Source organism: Trachymyrmex septentrionalis, unplaced genomic scaffold (genome assembly GCF_001594115.1).
Source record: "Trachymyrmex septentrionalis isolate Tsep2-gDNA-1 unplaced genomic scaffold, Tsep1.0 scaffold189, whole genome shotgun sequence".
NCBI classification, from domain to species: domain Eukaryota; kingdom Metazoa; phylum Arthropoda; class Insecta; order Hymenoptera; family Formicidae; genus Trachymyrmex; species Trachymyrmex septentrionalis.
The window spans coordinates 407,539-420,011 of NW_017305061.1; the positions used below are offsets into that span (position 1 = coordinate 407,539).

General features: G+C 33.6%; 1 protein-coding gene across 2 annotated transcripts; it reads right to left on the reverse strand.

The window, feature by feature from the left end:
* Positions 1-3,947: 3,947 nt before the first annotated feature.
* Positions 3,948-8,955, reverse strand: LOC108746709 (zinc finger protein 391). 2 transcript variants are annotated; one of them, XM_018483644.1, is made up of 3 exons: positions 8,714-8,955; positions 7,152-7,538; positions 3,948-7,036 (listed from the first exon to the last, which is right to left on the reverse strand). In XM_018483644.1, the coding sequence occupies exons 1-3, from the start codon at positions 8,852-8,854 to the stop codon at positions 5,420-5,422; spliced, it is 2,145 nt and encodes a 714-aa protein (XP_018339146.1). In that variant the 5' UTR covers positions 8,855-8,955; the 3' UTR covers positions 3,948-5,419. The 2 variants fall into 2 exon arrangements, with proteins under 2 accessions (XP_018339146.1, XP_018339147.1); XM_018483645.1 differs by lacking the exon at positions 8,714-8,955 and having other exon boundaries at positions 7,152-7,364; positions 7,439-7,495.
* Positions 8,956-12,473: the final 3,518 nt, after the last annotated feature.

Genomic DNA, 12,473 nt, shown 5'->3' on the forward strand with positions numbered 1-12,473 from the left:
TATGAGCTGCTCCCCTACGGCCAAACTCTTAATTCGGACCTGTACTGTCAACAATTGGACCGTCTGAAAGAAGCAATCGCCCAGAAGCGGCCAGCTTTGGCCAATAGGAGAGGAATTGTGTTCCATCAAGACAACGCCAGGCCACACACATCGATAGTGACTCGCCAGAAGCTCCGGGAGCTTGGTTGGGAGGTTCTTATGCATCCACCTTATAGTCCGGACCTGGCACCAAGTGATTACCACCTGTTCCTGTCTATGGCGAATGATTTTGCTGGTGAAAAATTCGCCTCAAGAGAAGCTTGTGAAAATCGACTGTCCCAGTTTTTTGCCAATAGGGACGAGGGTTTCTATGAGAGAGGCATAATGAAATTACCTTCAAAATGGCAACAAGTTATCGAACAAAACGATGCATATTTGACCTAAATCGATCATTCTAACTATGCTAAATAAAGCCTTCAATTTAATGCAAAAATAATAGATTTCTTTTTACTACACCTTATATATATCATGATGAAAGAGATAACACGGTGTGTCACATCAATTTGCAAGAGTCTCTCTTTAAATCTCCGCCGTTTCCGTCTATGAATGTCGCGTGAGAAAAAGATGCCTGAAACGCTAAACATAGGGCGATATTCATAGTCCGTTTTTATTTTAAAACTGTCTTAAATAATGTCTTAAAATGCTAATAGTCCTCGGATTGACTCGTTCCTCAGAACATAAAGTATGTTCTCTTTCCATAGAAAGAGAAACATAAAGTGTGTTAAACAAGAAAAGATTCAGTACCAATTTTACGACGCAAAACAGGCCGGTATTCATAATCGATTCTTGCATTTAAGACTGTCTAAAGTACAATCTTAAGCTGTCATAAGTCAATCCGAGGACTGTATTAGCATCTTAAGACATTATTTAAAACAGTTTTAAAATAAAAACGGACTATGAATATCGCCCCATGTTTCACAGTTGGCAATATTTTCCCCTCATGCGACATTCATAGATAGAGACGGTGGAGATTTAGAAAGAGACACTTGCAAACTGAGCACACCATGTGTGCCTTCCAACAAGCGACACAAATGACACAGTATAACATAATGGATCATTACATTCTTGTTAATTGCCAATGTTAAACAAAGATGACATGATCACTGTGTCGCACTGTGTCACTTGTTGGAAGGCACACCATGTTATCCCTTCTATCATGGTATATATCTTAAGCGAAATATGATTCCTGCTGATCTCTGCCTGCGACGTCATAAAGTCTTACAAAATGTTAACCTTTTGTTTGATTCTCACATGTAAAGCGACAGACGATAAGAAATTATATCGGGATATATCATTTCACAGGTAAATTAACGAAAAGTATAAACAAATATTTACTTTAATGTTAATAATAAAACCTAATCCCTATTCATTACGGACAGTGACAGAGAAAAAACCATTCCCCTTTCTATGACCTTATACGATACGTTAATCGGGTTTAATAACATCCATAGTTATGAAATTGGCCAATCGTAGCTGTTCCTCGGAAGAATGTAACGACTGTGATTGGCCAGTTTCATAACTATGGACGTTATTAAACCAAATTAAACGTGCCGTGCAGCACTATTCAGCACAGTTCGCTCGCTCCATTAGTATATGTTCTAAGGATTATAGTACTGAATGCATCCAAGATTACATTTACATGGCATCCTTAAGACCGGATCTACAAAAAAAAAGGTGTTTCAAGCCTTAAGCCGTAACAAATTGCCGTAAATATTAATTATAATCAAATGCTAGGAGAATAATTGATTGTGATTCGTTCATTTCTTATTGCTTAAAGGTTAAAAGTCTATTGTAGACCTGAACTAATCGGATTTAATGATATCCGTAGTTATGAAACTGGTCAATCACAGTCATTCCATTCTTCTTCGAGAAACAGCTATGATTGACCAATTTCGTAACTACGGATGTTATTAAACCTGATGAAGCGTACCATGTAACAGAGGTCAACTGTAGCTATATATTTGTGCCAAAGTAAAAAAATATATAATGTAAAACTAGAGAAATATCATAGTATGTTACGTATACTATAGTATTTCCCTAGTTTTTCGAGTTTTTTTTTTTAAGAATAAAAGCCCAGTAGCGGGATTCTCTAAACGTTTTATCGATGATTGTTGCTATCGTTAACTAGCGACCAATAGCAGGACTATCTGAAAGAAAGCACAATACTTATTGGCTTTTGCTAGTTAACGATAGCGACAATTATTGATAAAACATTTAGAGAATCTCGCAACAGATGTGTAAACAATAATAATTGCATCGTAATATTCAGTCAAATAACCTATTAGTTGTTCAAAAGTCTTTCAATAAACGAATTAGAATACATACTTGTGAATAGGGTTGGGCATACATTAAACATAACGTATTATATATGGGTTTTATACGTATAATACCGTATGTTATACGTATTATACGTACGTTCTACACGTATTATACGTATTGTACATGTAAGAAACTACTCGCAGTTTGAAGCTACTGCCCAACTTTGCTCGTGAGCGCGCATTCGAGAATGGACGATAAACTTCTTTTTTAACTTTTTTTTTATGTCTGACCTTGAATTACCTTGAGTTTCTATGATCATTGTATTTGTCTTGAAGTGATTACACAACACACATAGGTGTTTAAAAATTGATAGTAATTTCATTTAAAGTGGAGAGGACATATCCTTTTAATGTCTCCATCTAGAAAAAAAAATCGACATAACCAAATCATATCCCCTTCAAAATCGTTCCATTTTCATCTGAAATATTTTGTTATCAATATAATTTCAGAGAAAATTGACTGGATTGATTAAAATGGGACACCCTGTATATGTGTATATATATTATATATAAACATAATATAAATTTCTTTGGTCTTTGTTCTATATCTATTTATACATGAAAATTATATATTTCTGGAACATTCTTTTTAAAATAATCAGAGATTGTTGCAGTTACTGTAATCTAACGGATAGTTGAGGTTTGATATATACATAGCTGTTCTAAAGAAGAACTTTTACATACAATATAAATACTTAAAAATTCGAAATATCATAAGTCAAAATTTGAAGTATCATGATCAATATTATTTTAAGTTTAAAATTTAAATATTTTTTTTACCGAAACCTTTTTATGTTACTAATGCATCTATGACAATTTTTGTCAGAAACTGTAACAATCTCATGACTATAACAATATGATTATGTTTTCGAATATATGTGGTTCATTATGAAAAAAGCAACTTATTTTTTAAAACATTATTTTTTAAATGCTAGATCAAATTCGCAATTCAGTTTGAATATCATGTATAGAATTATGCTAATACAATGAAATTGATAATTCTATATTGATCCAACATTAAGAATGTCATGATTTATCAATCATTGATCAGATATAAAATTATATTCCTTTCCATGTTTTAGATATTACTGTCTCCAAATCGAAATTTTAATATACTTATCTAATTTTTTATTCTAAATTCAATGTATATCAAATTTTCTATATTTTATACCTTTTTTCTTTCTTTAAAACAAGTCTGTCCAATTTGAGCTCCGGAGCCAAAACGCAAAGCTATTGATGCAAAATAATTCAACATAAGATTTTAAGAACTACAAAATGTTGATAAGCGTCACTTAGATGCGTATTGTCCTGAAGCATAACAAGAATATTCTATTTCAAGTGATATATAGATATAAAAAAAAATGTAATTGAATAAATAAATCTGTCGTCGAAAAATTTGAAAAATTTTTTTCGCAAAAGATATGTCTTAGACAAAAATCTTTCAAATTTTACATTTAAATACATTTCATTTTATGAAAAATATGATATAGACAATTTGATTATTTAACATCCTTGTATAACTTATTACATTCACATAAATATATCTATAAATATAAATTTTAATTTACTCCATTATATATGTGTGTGCTGATTAATGGATCAATACAATTCGTTGTACTGGCAAGATTCATAAGTTCAAACTGATTTGTGATTTTAATAATACGGACATATTACATCTTGCAAAATTATTCACCATTATTTTGGTTCTTTCAAAGAATAAATTAAAATATATACTAATGTTTGTTGGCGCGCATTCGAGAATGACAATGAACTTTTTTTTTCAACTTTTTTTTATGTCTATGACCTTGAATGACCTTGAATTTCTATAATCATTGTATTTGCTGCAGATAGAAATATACTCATATACAGAATCTTGCATACAAGTATTAAGGGGATGGTGGAGTCGCGAATTATCGATACATTATAGCCGTATAAAACTTTTGAACGACATAAAAATCTCCTTTTACAGGATTGAAGTAGACACAAAACTAAGAGATAGAGTGGTGGACTTTATACTAATTGTAAGATCAAAAAAAAAATTAAAAACTTACATTTTTCAACTCGTAAAGCTGTCACCTGATGTAGACGATTCCTTAATATAAAATTCTATAGCTCATATGAACAAATTGACATTGCACTACCCGTCGGATTACATGAACAAACAATATTAAGTTTATAGAATTAAGATTGGAAGCTTAAAAAGAAAGTTTTAAGCCTAATTTACAATGTGTTTTTTGTTTCCTGTATCTTGCTTTTTATCACTTTTATTTCTCGCCTTTTGTTCAGTTTCTTTACTTTCTATCGCTGGAGATAAAAGTTGACAAACTTTGAAAGAGACAAGAAACACGTGAAAAGAAACGTGATTGTCGATAAAATTTTAAAGAAGGAAAAAGCATAAAATAAGAAATAAGAAACAAGAAGCAAAAAACACATTGTAGGCTTCATATTCAGCTGTAAATTATGTGTATACGTATGTTTAGCGAAGACTCAAAATGGTAAACAGAGCAGTAATTGTGTCTAGCAGTAGGTGCCGGATCTTGCAAAAGATTGCGTTGTAATATGTTAGATAAGGACAGATGTATGCATTTGAGTGAGACAGAGCGATAATGTAAGAAATGAATTAAAGATGCTATTATCAACATTTTTATAATTTAGTATTAAAAACAATTTGTATTATCGACATCAATCAAGTTCGGCCATCACTCCAACATCCCCTTAATAACATATAATAACACATATCTTTCAAATATTAGATCCGAATGAGCACTCATTTAAAAACTACAGCATGTATTTCATATAATTTGTTGGCAAAATATATGTCCAGTGAATTCAACAGATCTACTTTCTGTCCGATGTGTATACATCAAAATATCTAATTTGTTAGAATAATTATTTTGATTTCATTCCTATAGTATTAAAGTACAAATACCACGTTCGTTCAAGAGAACAAAACCATAAGAAAATATTTCAGCGCGTCATAAAATTTCTCTTGTTTATACAACCACGATTTTATGATTGTTACCATTTGGCAAGAGAACATAATAGACACGCTTTCCCTTATCTCATTGAAACTCTTGCATATTAGTATGATACTGACTGTTAGCAAATGAACTATTAACTTGTTCGTTCCGTTCAATAACGCTTTGCATTTCAACAGTCGACTCATTGCTAGATTGCCCATTATTATTTAAATTTCCAGTATTACTAACGTTATTTGTCACTACATTCACATTATTTGTAGAATTCGACTGTTGTTGATGCCCGTTTAAACTATTTTGTGCAGAATTATTATTTTTCGATCTATGTCTAAGTCTATGTGTAGTAAGATATTGTTTTACTGAAAATGCTTTGTGGCATATATCGCATTTATATGGAAATGGATCAGGACAATTTATACCATCCATAACAGCTACCGCATGAGTAGTTAAATGCATTACATAATAATGTTTTACAACAAATGACTTTCCGCAAGTTTCACAGATGTAAGGACCAGATACACCATGCGTTTTTCGATGTTTATGTAGATTATCCTTACGTGAAAAACTTTTACCACACATTTCACATTCGTGCATTTTTTGTCCAGTATGAGAAACCGAATGTCTAACTAAATGTTCTTTACGACTGAATGCTTTTGTACATGTCGTACACACATATGGTCGCTCACCGGTATGTAATTTTCGATGTTGGAAAAGATGTTCTTTCCGTTTAAATGGCTTACTACAAATGTCACAATTAAAAGAATTAACATTAGTTTGCAAGGAATCATCCTTACTTCCGGAATCTGATGGTTCGCTTACAAGTGTCTCAACATTACAATTATGATTGCTCATTTGATTGAATAAAGGAAAGCTTTTACCACAATCACGACAAATAGCGTTTCTTCCACTTTGTGAAAGTCCTTGAGGATTGACAGTGATTAGAGGATTTGGCTCCGATCCTGATCTAAGCCTTAGAAATTCTCTGATCTGTTCAATTGAATTACGAGACATTCCATCATCAGACGACGTTTTTGTCAATTCTTTAAAATCTTTGTCGTCTCGAATCGTCATCAATGGAGTCTCTTTAAAACCTAAATTTAGAAATACTTCTGGCGTTGCTACTGTAGTGTAAGTTTGTACAGTTGGGTTAGGAGATTCATCTTTTTGGGTTTCGGATTGTATCTTTTGTATAATTTGTTGATTCGATTCTATATCCGTTTCAGTTTTGAAAACTATATTATTATTTTGATGTACAACTGGTGTCTCTTGTTTCACTGAAAACTCTTGTTGTGTTATAATTTGCACTTGCTGTTTCTCAAGTTGAAGTTGTCTGTGCTGTTTTTCAAATTCACGTTGTTGCTTCTGTAATTGTTGAAGCTGCTGTGATAGCGGTGATTGATTTTGTACTGATTGACTGATTTGACTTTGACTCTGTTGTTGGACCTGTTGAGATAACTGTGCCGACTGATTCAATTGTTGAGACATTGCTCTTTGGGATTGTACTTGCTGATTTATTTGGTTATGATTCTGTATTTGATTTTGAGTTTGTGTCTGAATTACAGGAGACTGATTTTGTTGATCACTGATTTGATTTTGCGCTTCATTTGATTGTTGTGATACTTGAGAAGTTTGTTGTTGGTAACTGTAATGAGTTTCTGCTGTAGCTTCAACGACAGCTGCTGCCACACCACCTGGTTGCATCTAAACCCAAGAAAAAAATTTTAATACTTCTAATGCAAATAAATAATCTTTAATAGATACAGCAACAAAAAGCTTTGTTATATTTAATATAAAGTTTTATTTATTCATTACAGACCTGCATAGCACATTTGTATTGTTGTACCCTTGCTTGAACACCACTAATAATTTGTATATTAGAAGTATTTATATTGCTAACTACGACAGGTTGCTGATGTATTTGATCTGTTGTTTGTTGATTATTTATTATTTGGCCTCCCACTGGTATTGGTTTATCCAATGACTTTAGAACTTCATCCTCTGGTGTAGACGGTCTTTCCTTTTCAGTATTCTTTACATAAACTTTTCCTTCTTTCAGAAATTCTTCGGAAAAACGAAGTGAAGTGAAATAAGATTCCAACATACCCTCAGCATTGACAACAGTTTCTCGAAATTCTATGAAATTCTCTAGCTTCTTGACGCATTCATGGCATACAATTTTTGGTAATGAATCCTCCTCCATAATCTTCAAAAAATATAAATAATTTTAATTTTTAAAAACAAAAAATTTATTCATTTTTATATATATAATTTATTCTATTTTAGTTTTGGCAATTAGACAAAATTAAATGCTAATTTGTCATATATATTAATAATACACTAGAAATAAATTAATAGATAAATTAATTTATTAAATAATCAGAATTTATATCATTTTAACAATTTGTATAAACAAAATATATTTTTTTAATCTATTAAAATTGACTGTACCAATAACACAACTAAGCTTTTTAGTTAAATGATTTAAATGTAAACAATATTTTAATGTTTTAAAGAAGCATATTAATCAATAATAGTATAATATAAGCTATATAAAAATATATCAACTGATATTAACGATATAATAATATATCTTTATTGAAACGTATCATAGAGAAACAATGCAAATAATTAATAAAATGCTTGTTTATATTATAGCTATATGAAAACTAAACTCTTATATATTAAGTCTTAAACATTAAGTAAAAAAATATACTAATTTTTTTTAAATATATTAAGTCAAAAGATTTTAAAGAAATAAAAAGGAAGTATTCAAATTAATTTAATTAAATATTTAATCATTTATATTAATTATTTAAATTCTGTTCATAAATTTGTTAAACTTCTGCAACACACACACATACAGAGAGAGAGAAAGGAGGGTGGGGGGGGAGGGAGAGGGAGGGAGAGAGAGGGGGAGGGAGAGAGAGAGAGAGAGAGAGAGAGAGGGAGAATAAACTGTGATTTATTATCTTAATTCGTACTGAAACTTTTTTAAATATTCTTTTTACTATACACATATAAATAAATAAATGTATATCATTGTTCTAAAATATAAGACTACAATAACATTGTCATATTTTGAATAAAATGTTCATATATATCATAACTCATAAATATATATTAATAACATGATCTCATAATTAAAAAATTATTCCAATATCACGGTTTTTGTGTAAGAATAATTCACGCCAAGTGAATTAAAATGTAATCTATTAAAGTCCAAAATCTCACACGTATTCTTTGTAGATTTTCCGAACTTTGGAGTCTTGTGTTGCTCATGGCATATGAAATTAACAAGTAGAGTTAAGTGGATTGAGTAATTATCACATTATTACAAAAAAACCAAAAATAGCTCGCGAGTTAAGCATGAATACTCACCTGTATCGGAAGATACGTCTGTATTTTTGTTTGCAATTGTCGTCTACGTCCTTCATCACGAAAAATATTCATCTTGTTACCTTCACTGCTAGTACACAATCGACACAATTCGTAATAGTTCACCTTGCGGTATCCCGACATTATTTTTTCACAATAAACAAATAGCAAATACTGAAAAATCGCACAAAAAGAGAAAGAAGGTTTTCAATTGCGTGACATACACACAAGAGCGATAAACACTAGCACAAAACCACCGCCACCAGCCACCGCCAACGCCACAGGAAGGATAAACCAAGATAGCGATCATGTAACTTTTTCCCTAGGGCGGAAACGTAAAAAGAAAAATTTTTTTGCGATTTTTTTGAAATTTTGATGTGTGCATATATATATGTGCATACTGTAAGAAATAAGCGACATACCCGAGAAAAATATCGGGTCCCCGTTCTTGAAAAGTATCACATACGATAAAACTAAGGAAATGCTATAGTATATGTAACGAATACTATATTACTTCCCTAGCTTTTTGAACGCGATACTTTTCAAGAATAGGGGCCCAGAGACGCAATTCTATAAGGGTGCGATTACATGTAGCGCGGTAAGCGGCATGGGCCAGTGATAAATTTACATTACTAAGCACTTTTAATAGAATTAATTGATTTAAATGCATTTATTAAGTAAATTCGTTGAAAAAATAAGAGTGTTGATAAAATGTGCATAAAAATAAGATAATATATTAAAATAAATTCATAATAAAGATTATTTGTCACTAGCCCGTGCCGCTTACCGTTACATAATAAAGGAGAAAAGAAGCACGGTTTGCGCGGTTCCTATAGTTACCTAGTTAGTTTCTGTACCGCGTATCGCGCTACATGTAATTGCACTCTAAGGGTGAAGTCACACAATGCAGAAAAGGGCTGCAGAATAGAGAATGCGTTATTAAAACAACCAATTAGCGCTCTTCGAAATAACGCAGAATAATACTGATTGGTTACTTATATAACGCATTCTCTATTCCGCAGTTGTTTTCCACATCGAAAAGTGAACGATGTACCGTAAGAAAAATGGACGTTGCTATGTAGTTTACATCCACTTTGTCAGAGGGCAATAGTGCGCAGCAACATTTTGCAATTACAGGTTTTGGGCCGTTATGTCCTCTCTCAGATTTCTCGGGTGGTATGACCTACCATGCAAAGAACGGTATGATGGAACGAAAGCGACATCTCGATCGAACTAATTCAGATTACTTTTGATCACGCTTTTTGACGGCCTCGTCCACAAGGTTGGATTTGATACATATTCTGGAAATTTGATACGTATGATACGTATGAACGCATAGAATACGTAAAATACGGATCAAACTTGTACGATACCTTTAACATAATCCTAACCTCTATTTATTAATCTTATCAGAGAGAAATCTGAGAGAGGACATGCCAGCTCAAAATCTGTAACCGCAAAATGCTACCGCGCATTACTGCCCCCTGACAAGGTGATGTAAACTACATAGCTCTAATGGTAATACGTCTACTTTTCTGAAAGTAATACGTCTTTTCAACTCCAGATGATAAATCGATACTACTCATACAATCGTGCTTCATTCACAAATTGTGCATCAGAAATATTCATCTCTGCAATCTTACATGTACGTAATGTTTATTTTTCTTAAAAGTATTAACATTAAGATTATATTATTATAGGACGGGTGATCTTCATGCGGAGTGAGGAGATTCCGCACGCGCGAACGGAGAAGGCGGATAGATTGCGAGCGGAGGGCAGTGTAGAGTTGACCGGCATTGAGTTCAAACAGTTTTTCTTTTGTTACAACGCGAAAGAAGAGTATTTCGGAAATTACGTGCGCGATCAATTCTACATAGTAGGGGCTTGTCCGGGATGCGATCGGCCCGCGTGTGGTTTTCAAACGTGTGAAACAGTCATATTTATAAGACGAAGTCTCCAAGACAAAGATGAAGACGTTAAGACGAAGACGTCGAGACGAAGACGCGGAGATGAAGATGCTAAAACGAAGACGTCAAGACGAAGACGCCAAGACGAAGACGCCAAAACGAAGACACTAAGGCAAAGACGCGAAGACGAAAATGCCAAGACGAGGATACTAAATGAAAAAGTAAGGATGGAAATGTTGAGACATAAGAGCCGAAATATGTTAATCAATGAGTGTCGTGAAATTCGGAAATTTACAAACTGCACCAAGATGGCGGACAAAACGGCGGAACAAGTCAAGGAATCGCCGCCATGTCTATAGACGAGTTAAAGCGGAAACTCGAAGAATTGGGACTTGACATCGAGGGAAGTAAAGCAGTGCTAAAGGAGAAACTACGTTGACGAAGGAAGCTGAAGAGAATGATAGTGACGATAAAGGCGAAAGAATAAGAGAGACAAAAGTGTTAGTGTCGACGCATTAACTATAGCTGAACTGAAAGCGCGTCTGCGGAATTTGGGCCTTAAGGTGAATGGCGACAAAAAGATGTTGCGAACGCGACTTAAGGAAGCTCTTAATAAAGATAGCAGTGAAGCCGAGGACGAAAATGACGACAGCGACACGGAAGAAGAGGACGCAAGAAAGCAACTCGCACGACATGATATGGGTGGCACGCGCGGACGAATCGGAAGTAGACGGCGCAGTCCCGATTCACCAGAACATCATCAGCAGCCAATATTTACATTCAAAGACGTTGAAGACGCGTTCGAAACTTTTAGTGGAGACAACAGTGAAAGTGTAAAGTTCGAGAACTTCGAAGAAATGAGATTATGTAATTGGATTGAGGTACAGAGAACAATACGCCAAACGATTCCTGTGGAGATCCGCGAAAATATTTGTCGGCTTTGAGGTTAAGGTAATTAACTGAAAAAAGTTCAAGAAAAGCATTACAGACGAATTTTCCAGAACGCTTAATAGCAAACATGTTCATCAAAAGCTCATGCGATCTAAGATGAAACAGAATGAGATATGCGTTCCAAGCATATGTGTACCGGATGTTGGAAATAGCCACAGATAGCGAGCTTGATGCCTTGATATAGTAATAATAGACAGTATACCAAACAACGAAACAAGCAAATCAATTTTATATGGCGCATCGACAATAAAAGAGTTGAGGCAAAGGCTACAAAACACAGAAAGACAACGCCAAACCAAAGACGATGAGGAGTCAATTGAATAATACGCCTAAGCAAACTAATCAAACACCGACAAGTGAAAACTCAAAGAGATGCTTTAACTGCGGAAATAAGGATCATCTGAGCGCAAGTTGTCCTGACAAAACAAAAGGAACAAAATGTTTCAAGTGCGGGAATTTCGGTCATGTATCGATTAAGTGTACGAACGCCGATAAAAACAAAGTCGTTGGAGGCGCGAAAACTGCTCGAGTAGACGCGGTTAAATCGAACGATAAAAAGACATATAAAATGATTACGATTTGCAGTAAAAATGTGACGGCGATTATTGACTCAGGAAGTGACTTACATTTGATTCGCTTTAGTTTATACAAACGGTTTATACAAACGCACCAGAGTTAGAGAAAATCTCAGTTCCATTTGACGGTATCGGATCGACGAACAATCCCATATTGGGTCGATTCAAAACAAATGTAACTATCGACGGATTGTGCATTCACACTTGACATAGTTTCTGACGATCTCATTAGTCACGATCTGATAATTGGTGGTGAGCTATCAGACCATGCTGAGGTCAAGTTAAAGAAAAGACAGTTGACGCTCATCAAAATAGATAACACAAGTGATG